Genomic DNA, 15,226 nt, shown 5'->3' on the forward strand with positions numbered 1-15,226 from the left:
ACAACCCCGCCCCCCCAAAACCCTAGCTCTTAACCCCTAGACCATAAAGCCCAAAACCTCACTTTCCCCACCCTGTTAACCCTCCGCTTCTTTTCACGTCATAAACAGCAAAAAATGAGGCCACCAAGAGGCGGCGGGTTTAGAGGAGGGAGAGACGGAGGTTTCAGGGGTGGACGTGGACGCGGTGGTCCTGGACGTGGTGGACGTGGTTTTGGTGGTGGTGGGTTTCGTGATGAAGGCCCTCCTTCTGAAGTAGTAGGTGTGTTTCTTTTCATTCTCTTCCGTTAGTGAATTTGTTTTTTTTTTTTTTTGCTGTATATGATTTCTTGTTTGAGTAAGCAAAAATGATGCATAAATGTGATTTAAAGTTTTGAATTTTGAAAGCTAATCGTTGGAATTTATCTGTAAATGTACGGGATGGTAGTTGATGAGTGAGTAAAAGATTACAACTTTTGATAGTATCAGATTAAGGAGGGATTGGTTGTTGTTGATTGATTGATGGGTTTTGTGTTTTGTAGAGGTTTCATCGTTTCTACATGCCTGTGAGGGTGATGCAGTGGCAAAGCTAACCAATGAGAAAATACCATACTTCAATGCACCAATCTTTTTGCAGAATAAGACCCAGATAGGGAAAGTTGATGAAATCTTTGGCCCCATTAATGAATCTGTGAGCTCTCTAAGTTGTCTTTCTGTTATTAATATATTGTGGTAGCTTTTCAGTCTAATAATTTGATTTTTTGGGTGCGTATGATTGCAGCATTTTTCTATAAAAATGATGGAAGGAATTGTGGCAACTTCGTATGCACCAGGGGACAAGTTCTATATTGACCCGAATAAACTCTTGCCTCTTGCAAGATTCCTTTCACAGCCCAAGTATGATTCTTGTTCTTTTCAACAATATCAGTAAAACTCCTTTGGTTTGCTTAATTTGGATGGATTCTAGTTACCATTTTCTGATTGCTTGTATTTTTGTTGGTTTCTGTGGTTATTTAGTCAAGCTGACTTGGACAATGTGAAATTTCAATTCATATCTCATAGTCATAGTAGCTTATTAAGAGTCATTTCTTTTCAGAATTTGGCTTGTGAAATTATTTAGAAACATACATGACATGCTTTGGCATGACTTTGCTATATATATATATATATCGGTTAAGGATTCTGTACAAGAGAATATAGATGCAGAGATAAACTGACCAAAGTTGTGGAATAATCTGACCATTACAGGTAGCTTTTTTTAATTCTTTTGCAAGTATAATTATCGTTGGTTTGCTCAGGTGTTATTCTTTGTTTGTCTTAGCTGGTAAACCTGCTATACCCAAGTGTCAGAACCCCTGTAGTTTTGGTCAGGACAACATATAAACTTTGGTCTTATTAATGAGGATAGCTAATTCTATGCATGGTTCTACCTCAGACCTTAAGGGGCTTTGGTCAGTAAGCGAAAGATGATTGTCATTCTACTATACTCCTGTTGTAGCTTCATTTACTATTAGTGATGATTCTTTTGCAAATTTAATATGTTAACCGTTGGAAAAATTAATGGGAACTGGTTAAATACTTTAATATTTTGCTCTATGCTGACTCATTCAGTTTCTGCTTAATTAAGTGGATTTCAGCCCCTGGTGATATTCTTTTTAATATAGAGATTCTATTGTTCAAATCATATTCCTTTGGTGGATATTTGCATGTCACCTGTCCTGTTATCTGGTCTGGCTATTCTTTGTGCTAAGAATCTTGTGTTTGTTTCGATCAAATTATAACGGTTGTGTTTTATTAATGCAGGGGACAGGCACAAGCAGCTGGAAGAGGTGGCCGTGGTGGTGGAAGAGGAGGCAGAGGTGGTGGTGGTGGAAGAGGTGGTAGAGGCGGTTTCGGTGGAAGGGGAAGGGGCAGAGGTCCACCTAGAGGTGGTGGTTTTGGTCGTGGTGGTTTTAGGGGAAGAGGGAGAGGATAGAACAGCTTTGTAATAATCTTGGTGCTCTTATGCCTTTTAAGTTGTAATTTTAAGATGCAATGTCCAAACAACAATCAACATTTGGATGCTGCCTTGAAGAGTTTAGGCTTTTATGCAGCACTAGTTATCTCATATGTATTTTAGTTTAAACTAGTTTTTACTTGCTTGGAGTTAGGCACGGGTTGGATCAAAAAAATTTGTAATGTGAAAAAATGGTTAGTTTGTGAGGAACTATTAAATTTGTTTAGAGAATTAATCTTGAAACTTTTAGATTTCACTCTTTTCTTAGTTTGTGTTTAAAATTAATTCATGTCAAAATTGTTTTTATGTGGCCTAGTTAATTATCATGTACAAAAAAATTTGAATGATAAGGAAATTTTAATTATACATAAAAAGTGTATTTTAGCTTTTTAAAAAATATTAAAATAATATTTTTTTTGAATATTTAAATAATGATATATAATTTAATTGAGTTTTATAGTTTAATTTATTAAATTTATAATTATTTTAACTATTTTTTATTTTATATTATGCTCATAAAATTAAATATTGAAAACAAATAATGGAGATTAATTATAAATTAATTAAATATTAAAGAATTAAATTGAAAATTAAAAAAAAAACTCATTCAAAAAAAAAGTTAGAAGATGGTTTTTTTTAAAAAGAGAGAATAAAAAAGGGGCCTAAACCAACATGCCAATCTTTTTTTTGTTTAATTTATGTTTAAAATTAATCAACACATGAGTTATTTTGATATAATCTAGTTAACTTGACAGATCCAAATATAATCTGAACGACCAGTAAAAAGCATGGTTTGACTTTAAAAAAATTAAAATATATTATTATATGAATATTGAAATGATATATTTGATTAGCCTGAGTTTTTAGGTTTAACCCATAAAACTTATAACCTAAATTATGGATTCCACTAGATTTAATAATTTTATTTTTAATTATTTTTTACTTAATATATAATAACAAAAATAAGAGCTCATAATATTAAAAAAATTAACTAAATATTGATATATTTGTTTAAAATTGCACTAATTTTATAAAAAACAAAAAAAAAATAGATTATGAAAATCAATAAAATATTAAAAAATAAATTTTTTTTAAAAAAAACTTCAAAACACATTCAAAAGAAAAAAAAAAGAAAAAAAAAGAAAGATGAACTCCTTGGCTGCCCCTGTTCCGATAGGATAGAAGTTAATGAAATGACTTGTGTCCAACTGGGCACGAATATATGGATGTGGGGACGGGGGGGTGCGTGTGGGTTTTTTATGTCCATCTTTGTCAGATACCGAGCAATCATCATCGAAGAAATGGATCATCATCAGTTCACTGGATTAGATTAGATTAAATATAGATGGAGAAAAATCAAGATAGATTCTATTATTGCCTTCAGAGTTTGTTTTATGAAAGTAGTAAGTTAGGGTGATTAAGAAAATTCAAGGCATGTCTAAGATATCATTTGATAGGGTGGTTGTGGGTAAAGTTTATCCGTAGTCATATATTGTTCGGTTAAAGAAAAAATACAGGTTTATATTAATAAAATCCACCAAAATTATAGTTGTGCCGCAGGTTTTATAAAAGTGTAATTTTGCTTTTCTCGTAGGTGAGGAATCACTGAACAGTGGAGCCACAGTTTAAAACGTGGTTAATTTTACGTTTCAAAAGTAATTTTAAAAAAATATTTTTTTTTACTTGAAATTAAAAAAAATATATATTATTTTCAGATATTTTAATGTGCTAATGTTAAAAATAATTTTTTTAAAAAATAAAAAAATATTTTTTAAAAATTACCATTTTTTTGTACTCTCAAACATCCTCTAATTAAGAATGAAATAATAAAGTGGATAAGGGTTAGTTTTAAGTTTACGAAACCACATACTTTTAGGTTAAGTTACCAGTGGCATGAAGATGAAGATAGGCTCAGCTTGCCAAGCCTCGAACTAATTGCAATAGCAAGAGTAGCACCGCATGGTTTCATTTAAAAGTAAGGTGGTGTATAAAAGTATGATTATTTTTGTTTTTTAAGTTGTTTTTTTTTATATAATAAAATAATATATTTTTAAAAAATTTTTTTTTACTTCAGTACATTAAAATAATTTAAATTTTTTTAAAAAAATTAAAAACAAAATTTAAATATTTGAGAAATGTTGTTTCAACCGTTTTTGCATAACTTTTGATTATTTTAATGTGAGAGTAAATTTCAAATCAAAAAATAATGATTAAAGAAATAAACATTAAAATTAAAATACAAAATACAAAATAAATTTTATTTTTGATTGAAGGATGAATTTGGAAAGAAAATTAATTTAACAAAAGAACAAAAAAAATATCAATTAAAAAGATGATCAAATTGAAAATAATAACATATCACAAATTAAGATTAAATAATGAAATTGAAAATAAATCAAAATTTTACAAAAATACCTAAGAAAAAAAATTAAAAATCAAAAGAAAAACAATTAAAGTATAAATCCTCATAAATCAGAGAATATCACCACCAACTATACGCACTATCTCAAAAGAAAAAGGATGTCACAAGCATCCAACGACATGATGGAATGAAGATTTTTGTTGTTAGGAGGTGTCATACATATTGCCCGAGGGGCACAAACACCATCCATATACTGGTATATTTGTTGCATATGCCAGCTACTTTTTGTTTGTTTGTGATTTTTTTTATATTTAGTCAAATGTTAAGTTTTTCCTTAGCTGATCTAATAATAACAAAAAAAATCATTTTAAAAATACAAAAAGCCATTGAACTCCCATTTTAAATTTTTTTTGTTTTTAAAGGTATTTTGGTCAATTTATTGTGCTTTTTATTTTTTTTATATTTAATGAAATATCAAATTGTCTCTTTATTTACCTGTTAATAACAAAAAAAAAAACTATTGTAAAAATACAAAAAAAACTCTTGAACATCAGTTTTAAAATTTTTATTTTCAAGAACATTTTGGTCTTTTTTCCTATTTTTTTGAAAAAAAAAAAGATTTTTTTTACAACCAATTTAATAAATAACTAGCATGTTTTATAAAAAGATCTTAATATCAATAACTAGTTCATTATTTCTTGTGTGAAGGGTAAATTTATTATTATTACATTGTTTAGTGGAGCAATGCAAATACATTTGTGCCTAATTCTTGTGAACAAGTTGAATTTTACCAACACAGGATCTTAAAATTGAATCATGATTAGGTTTCTAAATTATTGAAAGATATTTGAAAACAGGAATTACGAACAGGAAGTTTAAATTATTAAGAACCCATGACGCCATTTCCAACTTACAATAAACTTTGCCAACGAGGTATTGGGCAGTGATAAAAGCCTCGAGGGTATCCAAGATCAAATCTTTCCACCTCAGAAGAAACTAAAAAGCTAAAAGAAAACACTTATTAGACCATAAAACCTCAGCAATTCCTCCCTAATTTCTGGAAGAGAACTTGCAGTTCATACGAGAAACACCTTAGGAGCTGGAAATTAAGGCAATACACATGACAAGAAGCTGTTTAAACTTCCATAAGCAAGAGAAATCTCGACAAGTATGAGAGGCCTCGTTGAAGCCTGTCTTTATTCAGAGCAGCAAACATCTCAGGCTCCCCAACCTCTAAGAACAGTAGCTCGAGCAACACGGTTAACTCCTAGAGTGAAGGCTCCCATACGCAGATCACAGTTGTGGGTTTTGCACATCTCTTTCACATCTTTGAAGCCTCTGGTCATGTAATTCCTTAGTTCATTGTTCACCTTCTCTTCATCCCACATGAATCCTTGGATGTTCTGCAATGCTCAAGCAGCAAAAAAAGAAAAAAAATTATTACTTTTACCATGCCCGTATGGAAAATGTACCAGTGCTGGTATTTGCAGGGAGTCCCGATTCAATGTTACATGCAAGAAGCAAAATAATGTCAGAAAATAGGGAAAACAATCCTAGAATTTCGAGTTCCTGTTTTCTGTTCTTGATCTTTCAGACATGCAAGCTTGAACGCATCACAGCAGAAAATGCGAGCAGAACGATTAGCAGAGCAATTTGGCATTTCCTACCTGAACCCACTCGAAGTAACTAACAGTGACTCCTCCTGAGTTAGCAAAGATATCTGGCAGAATAACAACACCTTTCTTTGACAAAATCTGTAGAAAGACAACAAAAAAACAATTATTATTTCACAAAATCTTAGGTGGGCATCTACAACTCTAAACCTGGCACTAACCTCATCAGCCTCAGGGTCAGTTGGATGGTTAGCAGCTTCAATAATAAATTTGGATTTGATATCACTTGCATTCTCTCTTCAATCAGACGAGAGAACATTTAGTTCAGGATTTCAAGGTCAATAATGTAAAGGAAAAGGAATGTATCTTATTCTTAATTATCCAAGAAATATTATTTCATTTGCAAGTTCAAATATATTTTAGAGGAAAGATCCTTGAGGTTGAATATTTTGATGAGAAGAGAAGCTCCAGTTACGAAAAATAAACCTATTGATGACACCTCCAAGGGCTGCTGGAATGAGAATGTCACAGTCCTCAACTAGTATTGATTTGGGATCGATCGGATCCCCGCCATGGAATCCTTTCACACCTTTGTGTTCATTGGCATGTTTGAGTAGGCTTGGAATATCAAGCCCTTTGGTGTTCTTTATAGCTCCAGTGATGTCACTTACGGCAACGATCTTCCCTCCCTGGTCGCTGATTAGTTGGGCGGCCCAGGCACCCACATTTCCAAAACCCTAAGACATGCACCTCCATTAGATCAGGTGAACTCTTATGTGTGAAACAATACCAAGACAAGCTGAAATAGAGTTCAGAGTGCACCTGTATGACGAATCGTTGCCCTGATATGGTCTTCCCGTGCTCCTTAAGCAAGGCTTCTGTAGCGAAGAGCACTCCTCTTCCAGTAGCGGCGTCTCTTCCTAGAGATCCACCGAGATCCTGGATTTAAAACAGACAAGAAGAAAAACCAAAAGGACTGTGATATTACTGCTAGAATTTACAAGATAGACTGTGAGGAACTCAGCAGTAGGAAATGTTTCTCCCATCAGAAACAAGAACATATATAGATTATTTAATGCATTAGATTAAATGCGAAAAACAATGAGCAAAGCAGAAAGAACTCCGGAATTTGCTGGCAAACAGCAGGAATGTGAGTTCAAGAAATTAGAAAAAGCTAGCGGAAGGTAACAGGAAATGACAGATACTACAATGAAGAGTTTAGTATACTTACAACTGGTTTTCCAGTAACTACAGCGGGTGAGTAGCCATGAAACTTGGAGTATTCATCCAGTATCCATGCCATAGTCTGCTTAACCAAAACACAAACATATCTTAATATATTCAGAAATGTCTTCAAAACACACTTGGAAACTCTTTTCAGTTCATCTCTTTCATGATACTAAATAACATATCCTTTGCTACAAGACATGCTTTCAGTGCCCGAACCTGTGGACCAGTTCCCATGTCAGGAGCTGGAACGTCTGTGTGGATTCCGATTAGATCATGTATCTTTTGAGTGAACACACGGGTAAGTCGTTCCAGTTCAGACACACTTAGCTCCCCTGGATTACACCCTATTCCACCTTTAGCCCCGCCATAGGGAATGTTTGCTACTGCTGTCTTCCATGTCATGAGTTGTGCTAATGCATTGACTTCATCTGGATCAACCTAAATAACCCGAACGATCATAAGAACTGGAGCTCAAACTGTACTAGTAATCTTGGTATATAAATTTATCTAGTCCACCCATAAACTTATTTGAAATTTCAAAAAAAAAAAAAAAAATATGGCATTCGTGAACTTTGCAAAACAGAGAGGTTTTTCTTGGCATTATATCTAAATGACGCCATGACTGCACTGGTTAGAATTTAAGCTACCTCTGGGTGGTATCTGATTCCCCCTTTCATGGGACCTCTGGCATTGTCATGTTGAACCCTGAACCCAACAAAAGACGCCAAAGTGCCATCGTCTTTGGGTATGGTACATTCAACCTGCAATTGTTTTTATCCAAGTCCATTAGAACAGCAGGGCGTACAAAAATAAATCACTTTGGATGTGCTATTTAAGGGTGATAATAAACAACCTCTATAATCACCTTAATCTCTCTGAATGGAATCAGCAAACTTTTCTCAAGCTTGGAGTCCAACCCCAACAGCTTAGCTGCCCGCTTGAAGTTCCTGTTGGTTGCCACTAACGCATTCATGGTTGCTCCTGAAGCTTTCTGAAGAGCTAATCCCAGAAGTTAGTCCCTTTGTTTGTGGATAAAGATGAGGAAAATATACCAATTTATAGGTTCCCACAAGAATAGAAAATGGGAGGTGTATCAAGCAATCGGTCAAAGTCTACCTAAAACAATTAATAGTTTGAATATACTATGGAATATGAGACGAGAAACCGGCAAAGCAGGCAAAAATCTTTCTTCGGTCTCTGAATCTGACTAGTAAGTTTCATCCATCTTCCTCAGACATGCATAAACATCTTATAGTCATAGTCTAATTGCCAGAACTATAAGCAAATTAACAAAAGAAGACATAAGCTGTGGGTTAAATATCATGGCCATAAAGAGTTTATCTGAAGAATCCCATGCAATGAATATATGTGTATCTTACAAGGCATTCAAAATCATTAGGCAATTAATCTTGCCATGATCCCAACTCCTCAACATGTATTACCAGTTTACCCTAAACCTGGACTTAGCTTTCACTACTCAAACCTACTCCACTAGCAGATCCTCTTTAGACAAGAAAATACTGTAAAGTATGTGTGCCATTAATCATCCAGCTTTCAGGACCAAAACTAAATCCACCTCTCTGATATGAAAGGGCACTGGGTGACAATAATGGCAACCTTGAAACGTGATTTAATTTGACTACAACAACTTTCGTGAAAATGCATGCTTGCTTGTTAACCTAGTGGGAATCTGATCTGTATCCAAAGTGCCATCCCTATCATCATCTACTACAAGTAATTAAGAAACGCGTGTGGGGAAAGGGATGTGGGTGCTAAACACAGTAGTTGGTAATTAGCTTTGCTAATAATTAAAAACACTGTCTATCAGATAGTAACATATCAGCTCTGCCAAGGAAAAGGAAAAACTCTCATACTTTCTTAACGTTTCCTCCAAAAATAACCTTATCGCAACCTGTCTGGCAGGCTTAGATGCTGACACACAATCAACTATTTAGACTATGCAAGCACACAAACATTCTAGACCGTTGAGTTTTTCTTGAAGTTCATCACCTGGAAAAGGACAATCTTGAACTAGTAAAGAACTCACGGCTAACAAGCTCTAAGATGTTGGTTAACTTGGCAGAGTCACATATACTGTTAATGATAACCAAATTAAACAACAAAGAAACGGTTGCTACATGGAGTGGACTAGTGAGAGTTATCAAAGCCAAAACTCCAAGGTGATTAATCAAAAGCAAAAACAGCACGCTTCACAGCCACTATATATATATATATATATATATATATATATATATATAAGCTGAGGGAGAAGGAGTTCTTTGCTTTGAATCACCATAGAGGGATGAATTTGGAGGTGGGCTACAAGATAGAATGGAAATTAATTATGATGAATAGTACCAGATTATCAATATTTGTAATTCTCTGTGTTTGATTGGCTCGGGCAACGTGATTGGGACTGGCTTCATCAGATTAATAAATGTTTGCTGATATGGTTGCAAGGTAGATAAGCACAATCATTTCTACTAAGTTGTCAAAATTATGGCCATCCAAAAGAGGAGCCTTCATGAATATATATTTTTTTAATGAGGCTGGGGCCTTGTTTTCATCAACTAATCAAAGCCAAAAAAAAGGCAAAAATAAGGATAATAAAGGCAAAAAAGTGTAAAATATAGAGGACCTAAACTCAAAGTCCTCTCCAACGTCCCTAGTCCTCGCATCAAATTAATGAGCTCAGAGACGTGGGGAATAAAATTACCAGAATTTTCTCAACACTTTAGCTCTTTTGGCCTCCTTTTTAATAAATGGCCAAGTGACAAAAAACCAAACCATATGTCATCTTCCTTTGCGTGCGGGTACACCAAACATGAACTGCATGGCATTTCTTGAACCAGCAAAACATAACAAAAATCACAAGACACATAAAGAGGATACTGTTAATGAAAGTCTTACCCCAAGATGTTGTGAAGAAGACAACTCGATCTCTTCCCAAATTCAGCAACGATGATCCAAGTTAAGCACCAAATCTACGAATAAATAATGTAACATAAAGAAACTATAACAGAATGGGAATCGAATTCCTTAAGAATCCAGGAAAGAAGATTTTATCTCCAAGTACTTGGCAAACCAAATCTAAATTCTGCTAACATATATACATAAATTAGCCCTAGTTGGTGTGTCTCCAACATGCTGCTAGCACATTTTCATGGAAGAATATGATGCCCTCCGATCCTATGTGCTCGAGACAGCATCAAGCCACTCAGCATCCATTAATTAATGTTGTCACAGGTTACAGACACAGTTGGTGATCGTCATAAGAGAATGTTTCAGGATAGAGAGAAAAGTAAGAGAAAGAGAGAGAGAGAATCATCATACGTGGAAAACAAAATCCTCAACTTTGGCAAGATTCTACTGCATGAACGTGAATCCTACGCGAAACCCATCATTAATGTTGTTGAAAGGCTTTATCAGGGGCTTGCCAGGTAGGGGGGTTTTATAGAGAAATTAAGTACTGCTACTAAGCCTGGCTTTGCTTTTGGTCATCGTGATCATGATGGTGTGTGAAATAGAGAGACTAGTGTCCATTACAGGTTATTTAAATAGTTGCTTTTCATGTATAGTCATTAATTTATAAGCCAGAAAGATTGCATAAAGAGAGGAAAGGGCACGGAAATGGAGAAGAACATGATTAAACCACAACAAATTAATTATCAAAGCTTCAGTTTCTTGTGAAATTATGGTATCATCTTTTCTTCTTTTTTTTCTTCCTTTTTTCTCATATATAGCGACGGCAGTGTGATTGAGAGCTCCAAATTATCAAAATTTAATGAATTTTAATACACTTTGAATTGTTAATAGTTTACAATTTAATGTCTAAAAAACTCCCAAGCATGAAAATACTAATTCTAGTTCTATGAGTAATATTCTCCCAGCTGCTCCCCCTTTACACATGATTATTCCTTTTCATTCCAGTTCAAGATTGGGTAAAATGGAGCTGAGTAATGAGTTCAAGATTCTTATTTAAAAAAAAAAGGTTTGAAACTGCACTTTGCCTTATAATAGGAAGTAAACTGCTGAATTATAGGATATAAACATAGAAAATTATATTTCTCTAGAAATGTCTCATACGAACTACTTGCATTGGAGGATGCAGATGAAGCCTTATCGACTAGCCCACAGGGTTTTTTTTTTTTTGTGGATGGTTCTCTTCCATGCCCTCCTTTTCATATTATCTCATCAATCATGGTTGCTCCAATGGTTAATCCAGCGTTCTTGTCATGGAAACAAAAAGATCATTTGATCATGAGCGCTTTATCTACTGAGATTCTACACTTGGTTCTTGACTGTCAAACATCACACAATATATGGCAAACTCTTGAACAATCTCTTACATCTTCATTGAACTCACAAATTATGCAACTTCACGAGTCCTTCCAAGAATCAAGACAAGGAGAGATGATATTTTTAACAAAAAGACAAGTCCTTTTTGAAGAGCTTGTTGTCGCTGGAAGACCAATTACCTTGGAGAACTAATTCAATCTTTATGTGTTAGGGGTTTGCAAGGAAAATTGACACTGACTTGCATAGTTATTTTCTCACTTGTGAATACCTTCATAGGAGTTCTCTTTAACCTATTGCCAGCTTCCACACAATGACACCATTATTGCCTACACCTTCCACTACCTCTTCGACTTTTTTTTGTTCAACGCCAGCTATTTCATATCATTATCACGATCCAATCCCCAGATCCATGAACAAAACATAAATAAATTGAGAATTTAATAATTTAGTTCAGAAGCACTTAATTGATGGACCTCAAGATAGCTTAAATTAGAAAGGGAATCTCACAATGATTCTGGAATGTTGTGAAAAACAATGGCCTTCATTTGTTTTCCCGGCTGACTAAAAGGGTGCCTAAAAGCCATCGTCACGTATGAGTCGTCACGAATTGGTAAATGTGCCTATACAGACAAGCCTCACCATGAATTTCTGTCAATTGTTTTTGGTAGACATTACTATTTTTCTACTCATGCTCCATGTCGTGGCGACATCACCTCTTCTTTTAATGTGGAGTCGGGCATGGAGTGGAGGGTGCATCTGGGAAAGAGGGTTTAGTGGCGTAATATAAAATCCATGAGCCCATGACATATCATAGAGTGGCTGTCTTTAATTTGACACTATATAAAGCTCACACATGCATAAATTAGAAACAATGATGGAATTCCTGTTTTATAGCGGGTTAACAATAAATTTTAAAAATTATATTGTAAAAAAAAATTTAGGTTTGATGGCCATAATAAATCTAAGATAGTTAAACTTGACAAACATTTTTAAAGACAAATCTTTTGGGTTTGGTGGATAATAGACCCAAGAGCCTTGAGCAAGGCCCAAGGCTCTTGGGCCTGGCTGCCGGTAAGACCTGATATTATTGGGTTTGACATCCAACCCAAGAGCATTGACTATAACTGCTAGGCCCAAGGGTATTATTATTAATAATTTTACCATTTAAATTAAATCTATATATTTTTTTAATAGTAATAGTATTTTTAAAAATTTTTATTAATAATAATGACAATAATAATATTTACAATAGTAATAATATTATTAAATATATCTGACTTAAGTTTTTATAGTTTTTAATTTTACCTTTCAAGTCAAATATATGATTTTTTTTTCAATAGTAATAATATATTTTTTTCAAATTTAATAATAACAACAACAATAATAATAACGCTTAGGTTCCTTGGGTATGACATCCCCTTCCAAACCTAAGTAACTTGAGTCTGACGCTTCTGACAGACCCTGGCTACAAGAGTTCGGTCATGCCACCCTCAAGTTCCTAGGGTTTGGCTGAGCTAGAGCTAAGTTTCTTGGGTATGACATCACTTTCCAGACCCAGGTAACTTGGGTGTGAATGCCCCTATCAGACTGAAGTTCTTATAGTTTTTAATCCCTTCAAATTAAATTTATGGTTTTTCTTCAATAGTAATAATATTTGTTTTTCAAATTTATTAATGATGATGATGATGATGATGATTATTATTATTATTATTATTATTATTATTATTATTATTATTATTATTAATTTTACCATTCAAATCAAATCTATAGTTTTTTTTCAATAGTAATAATTATTTTTTCAAATTTATTAATAACTATATTAATAATGAAAATAATAATATTAAAACATGTCTGACCCAAATTCTTATAATTTTAATTTTACCCTTCAAATCAAATAAATGGTTTCTTTTTAATAGTGCTAATATGTTTTTTTTTTTAATTTAATAATAATAATAACAATCATGTGTGATGTCAGACCTAGATGCCAGGGTCTGCAGACCCAAGTGCTTTTACAAACCTAGACACAAGTTTGGCCTGAGCGTCTAGAGTTTGGAAGACATGTCTAACTCCAATACCAAGTGTCTGACAACTATGTCATTCCCTAATGCTAGACTCTAAAAAACCTCAATGAATCATTTTGTCCCCAACTATTCTTTCAATGCTAAATATATCCTATGGAAAAGATAATTTCACCCCTAACTACATGCTTAACAAGTTATTTTGGTAAAGACAATTACATCATTACACTACTCTCAATCACAGTGATATGTGTCTTGGTGAATAGCAAAATGATGAACAGTGAAAACCCTATGCCATTTAGCTTTCTTTATAATATGGTCAAATTTGATGATTCAATAGCTTATGGTAAAGAGATTCAAAAATTCCAATTTCCAAGAGTTTTGAAAGGCGTGCATGCTTATGCTTGTGCAACATGAAGTTCAAATTAGACCAGATATGGTCAAACAAAAGGCACCTACATGTTAGAAATTATGTAATGATCAATAATCTAACATCCATTCATTTTAATTATTAAAGAAACCTCACGATTTGATCAAAATAGGTTTTGATTCAAAACCAAAACACTATGATTAAATCCCATCAAAAACTTGTTATTAATGCAAATAAACCCTAAATTATCTATTAATCATGCATAATGAAGGTGTGTGTGCAAATAAATGGACCAAAACTAGTCTGAATCATAGGGCTAAGACAATGTTCTTCTTAAGAACACGAAGAAAATTGCCCAGAAAAGCCAGCCACTGTAAAGCCCTAAAATTTTGTATTTTTTTTACCTTTAAAACATGTTTTCTTCACTTCAACAAGTTACACTATCATTCACAAACATGTTTAAATAATAATAATAAAAAAACTAACAAATAACATCAAAATCAAACATTGGATACCAAAATAAAAAAATTACCAACTTAAAACAAACTACATGTTCATGCAATATGGATTCAAAATTGATTTTTCTAAACTCATTTTGATCATGAACAAACCTAGCACAACAAGAAAAAACATCTTTGTTTAAATATGCATTGCTTAAATTAAACAATAACTAAAACAACATATATATATATATATATATATATATATATATATATAACAAAAATATATATAATAAAAAAAACACCTTAAAGACCTACTTTTGGATTAGAAAATATATTTAGAATAGCTACTCTGTATTGTGCTTTTATTTATAAAGTTTTGTCTCTCACAAATCTACTATCCTTTTAAAGCTTAGGAAATCTTTTATGTTAGGCTCCTGGACCCTTACACTTGGGTTTTTTATTAATATTTTCTTACTTTTTTTCTTCCCTATTCTTTTCTCTTTTTTTAGCTCTCTCCATCAAATGATATTTATAGGGTTTTGCTAAGGTTTTGAGAGATTTTGAATCCATTTCTATCCTCGTAATCTTGAGGTAAATGTTGTAAGCCCTTAATAAAAACCCATTTAGGAGCCTTTTTGTATGAACACGTGAAAAGAAGGTTGATTCTTGCATAATTGTGTTTCAGTCATAGTTGACTGAGTTGCCCACTTTTGAGGGCTCATTGAGCAATTCTGACTTTATCGTCACCTAAGACCACTTTAAGTTGGTAAAGGGGATTCACACCTTTTATTTGGATCCAATATTGTGCATTTGAAGGTCTGTAGTTTCATATTCATTCATTTAAAGTTACCAACTCAATTAGCCAAAACTATCAAAACAAAGGTTAGTCTACCGAATGATGTGTCACTCACATTTTCTT

General features: G+C 33.4%; 2 protein-coding genes across 12 annotated transcripts; one reads left to right on the forward strand and one right to left on the reverse strand.

Annotated features, from left to right (window-relative positions):
• Window positions 1–2,228, forward strand: LOC118056741 (H/ACA ribonucleoprotein complex subunit 1-like protein 2). The gene is made up of 4 exons (XM_035069065.2): window positions 1–259; window positions 519–667; window positions 758–873; window positions 1,780–2,228. The coding sequence occupies exons 1-4, from the start codon at window positions 115–117 to the stop codon at window positions 1,949–1,951; spliced, it is 582 nt and encodes a 193-aa protein (XP_034924956.1). The 5' UTR covers window positions 1–114; the 3' UTR covers window positions 1,952–2,228.
• Window positions 2,229–5,194: 2,966 nt separating this feature from the next.
• Window positions 5,195–10,652, reverse strand: LOC118056742 (glutamate dehydrogenase 1). 11 transcript variants are annotated; one of them, XM_035069066.2, is made up of 11 exons: window positions 10,511–10,652; window positions 10,088–10,161; window positions 8,031–8,176; window positions 7,825–7,938; window positions 7,394–7,615; window positions 7,179–7,253; window positions 6,770–6,886; window positions 6,434–6,684; window positions 6,169–6,244; window positions 6,002–6,088; window positions 5,195–5,737 (listed from the first exon to the last, which is right to left on the reverse strand). In XM_035069066.2, the coding sequence occupies exons 3-11, from the start codon at window positions 8,148–8,150 to the stop codon at window positions 5,552–5,554; spliced, it is 1,248 nt and encodes a 415-aa protein (XP_034924957.1). In that variant the 5' UTR covers window positions 8,151–8,176; window positions 10,088–10,161; window positions 10,511–10,652; the 3' UTR covers window positions 5,195–5,551. The 11 variants fall into 11 exon arrangements, with proteins under 11 accessions (XP_034924957.1, XP_034924961.1, XP_034924960.1 ...); XM_035069070.2 differs by having other exon boundaries at window positions 8,031–8,168; window positions 10,511–10,647; XM_035069069.2 differs by lacking the exon at window positions 10,511–10,652 and having other exon boundaries at window positions 8,031–8,168; window positions 10,088–10,254.
• Between the last annotated feature and the right edge of the window lie 4,574 nt (window positions 10,653–15,226).

This window comes from Populus alba, chromosome 19 (genome assembly GCF_005239225.2).
Source record: "Populus alba chromosome 19, ASM523922v2, whole genome shotgun sequence".
In the NCBI taxonomy this organism is placed as follows: domain Eukaryota; kingdom Viridiplantae; phylum Streptophyta; class Magnoliopsida; order Malpighiales; family Salicaceae; genus Populus; species Populus alba.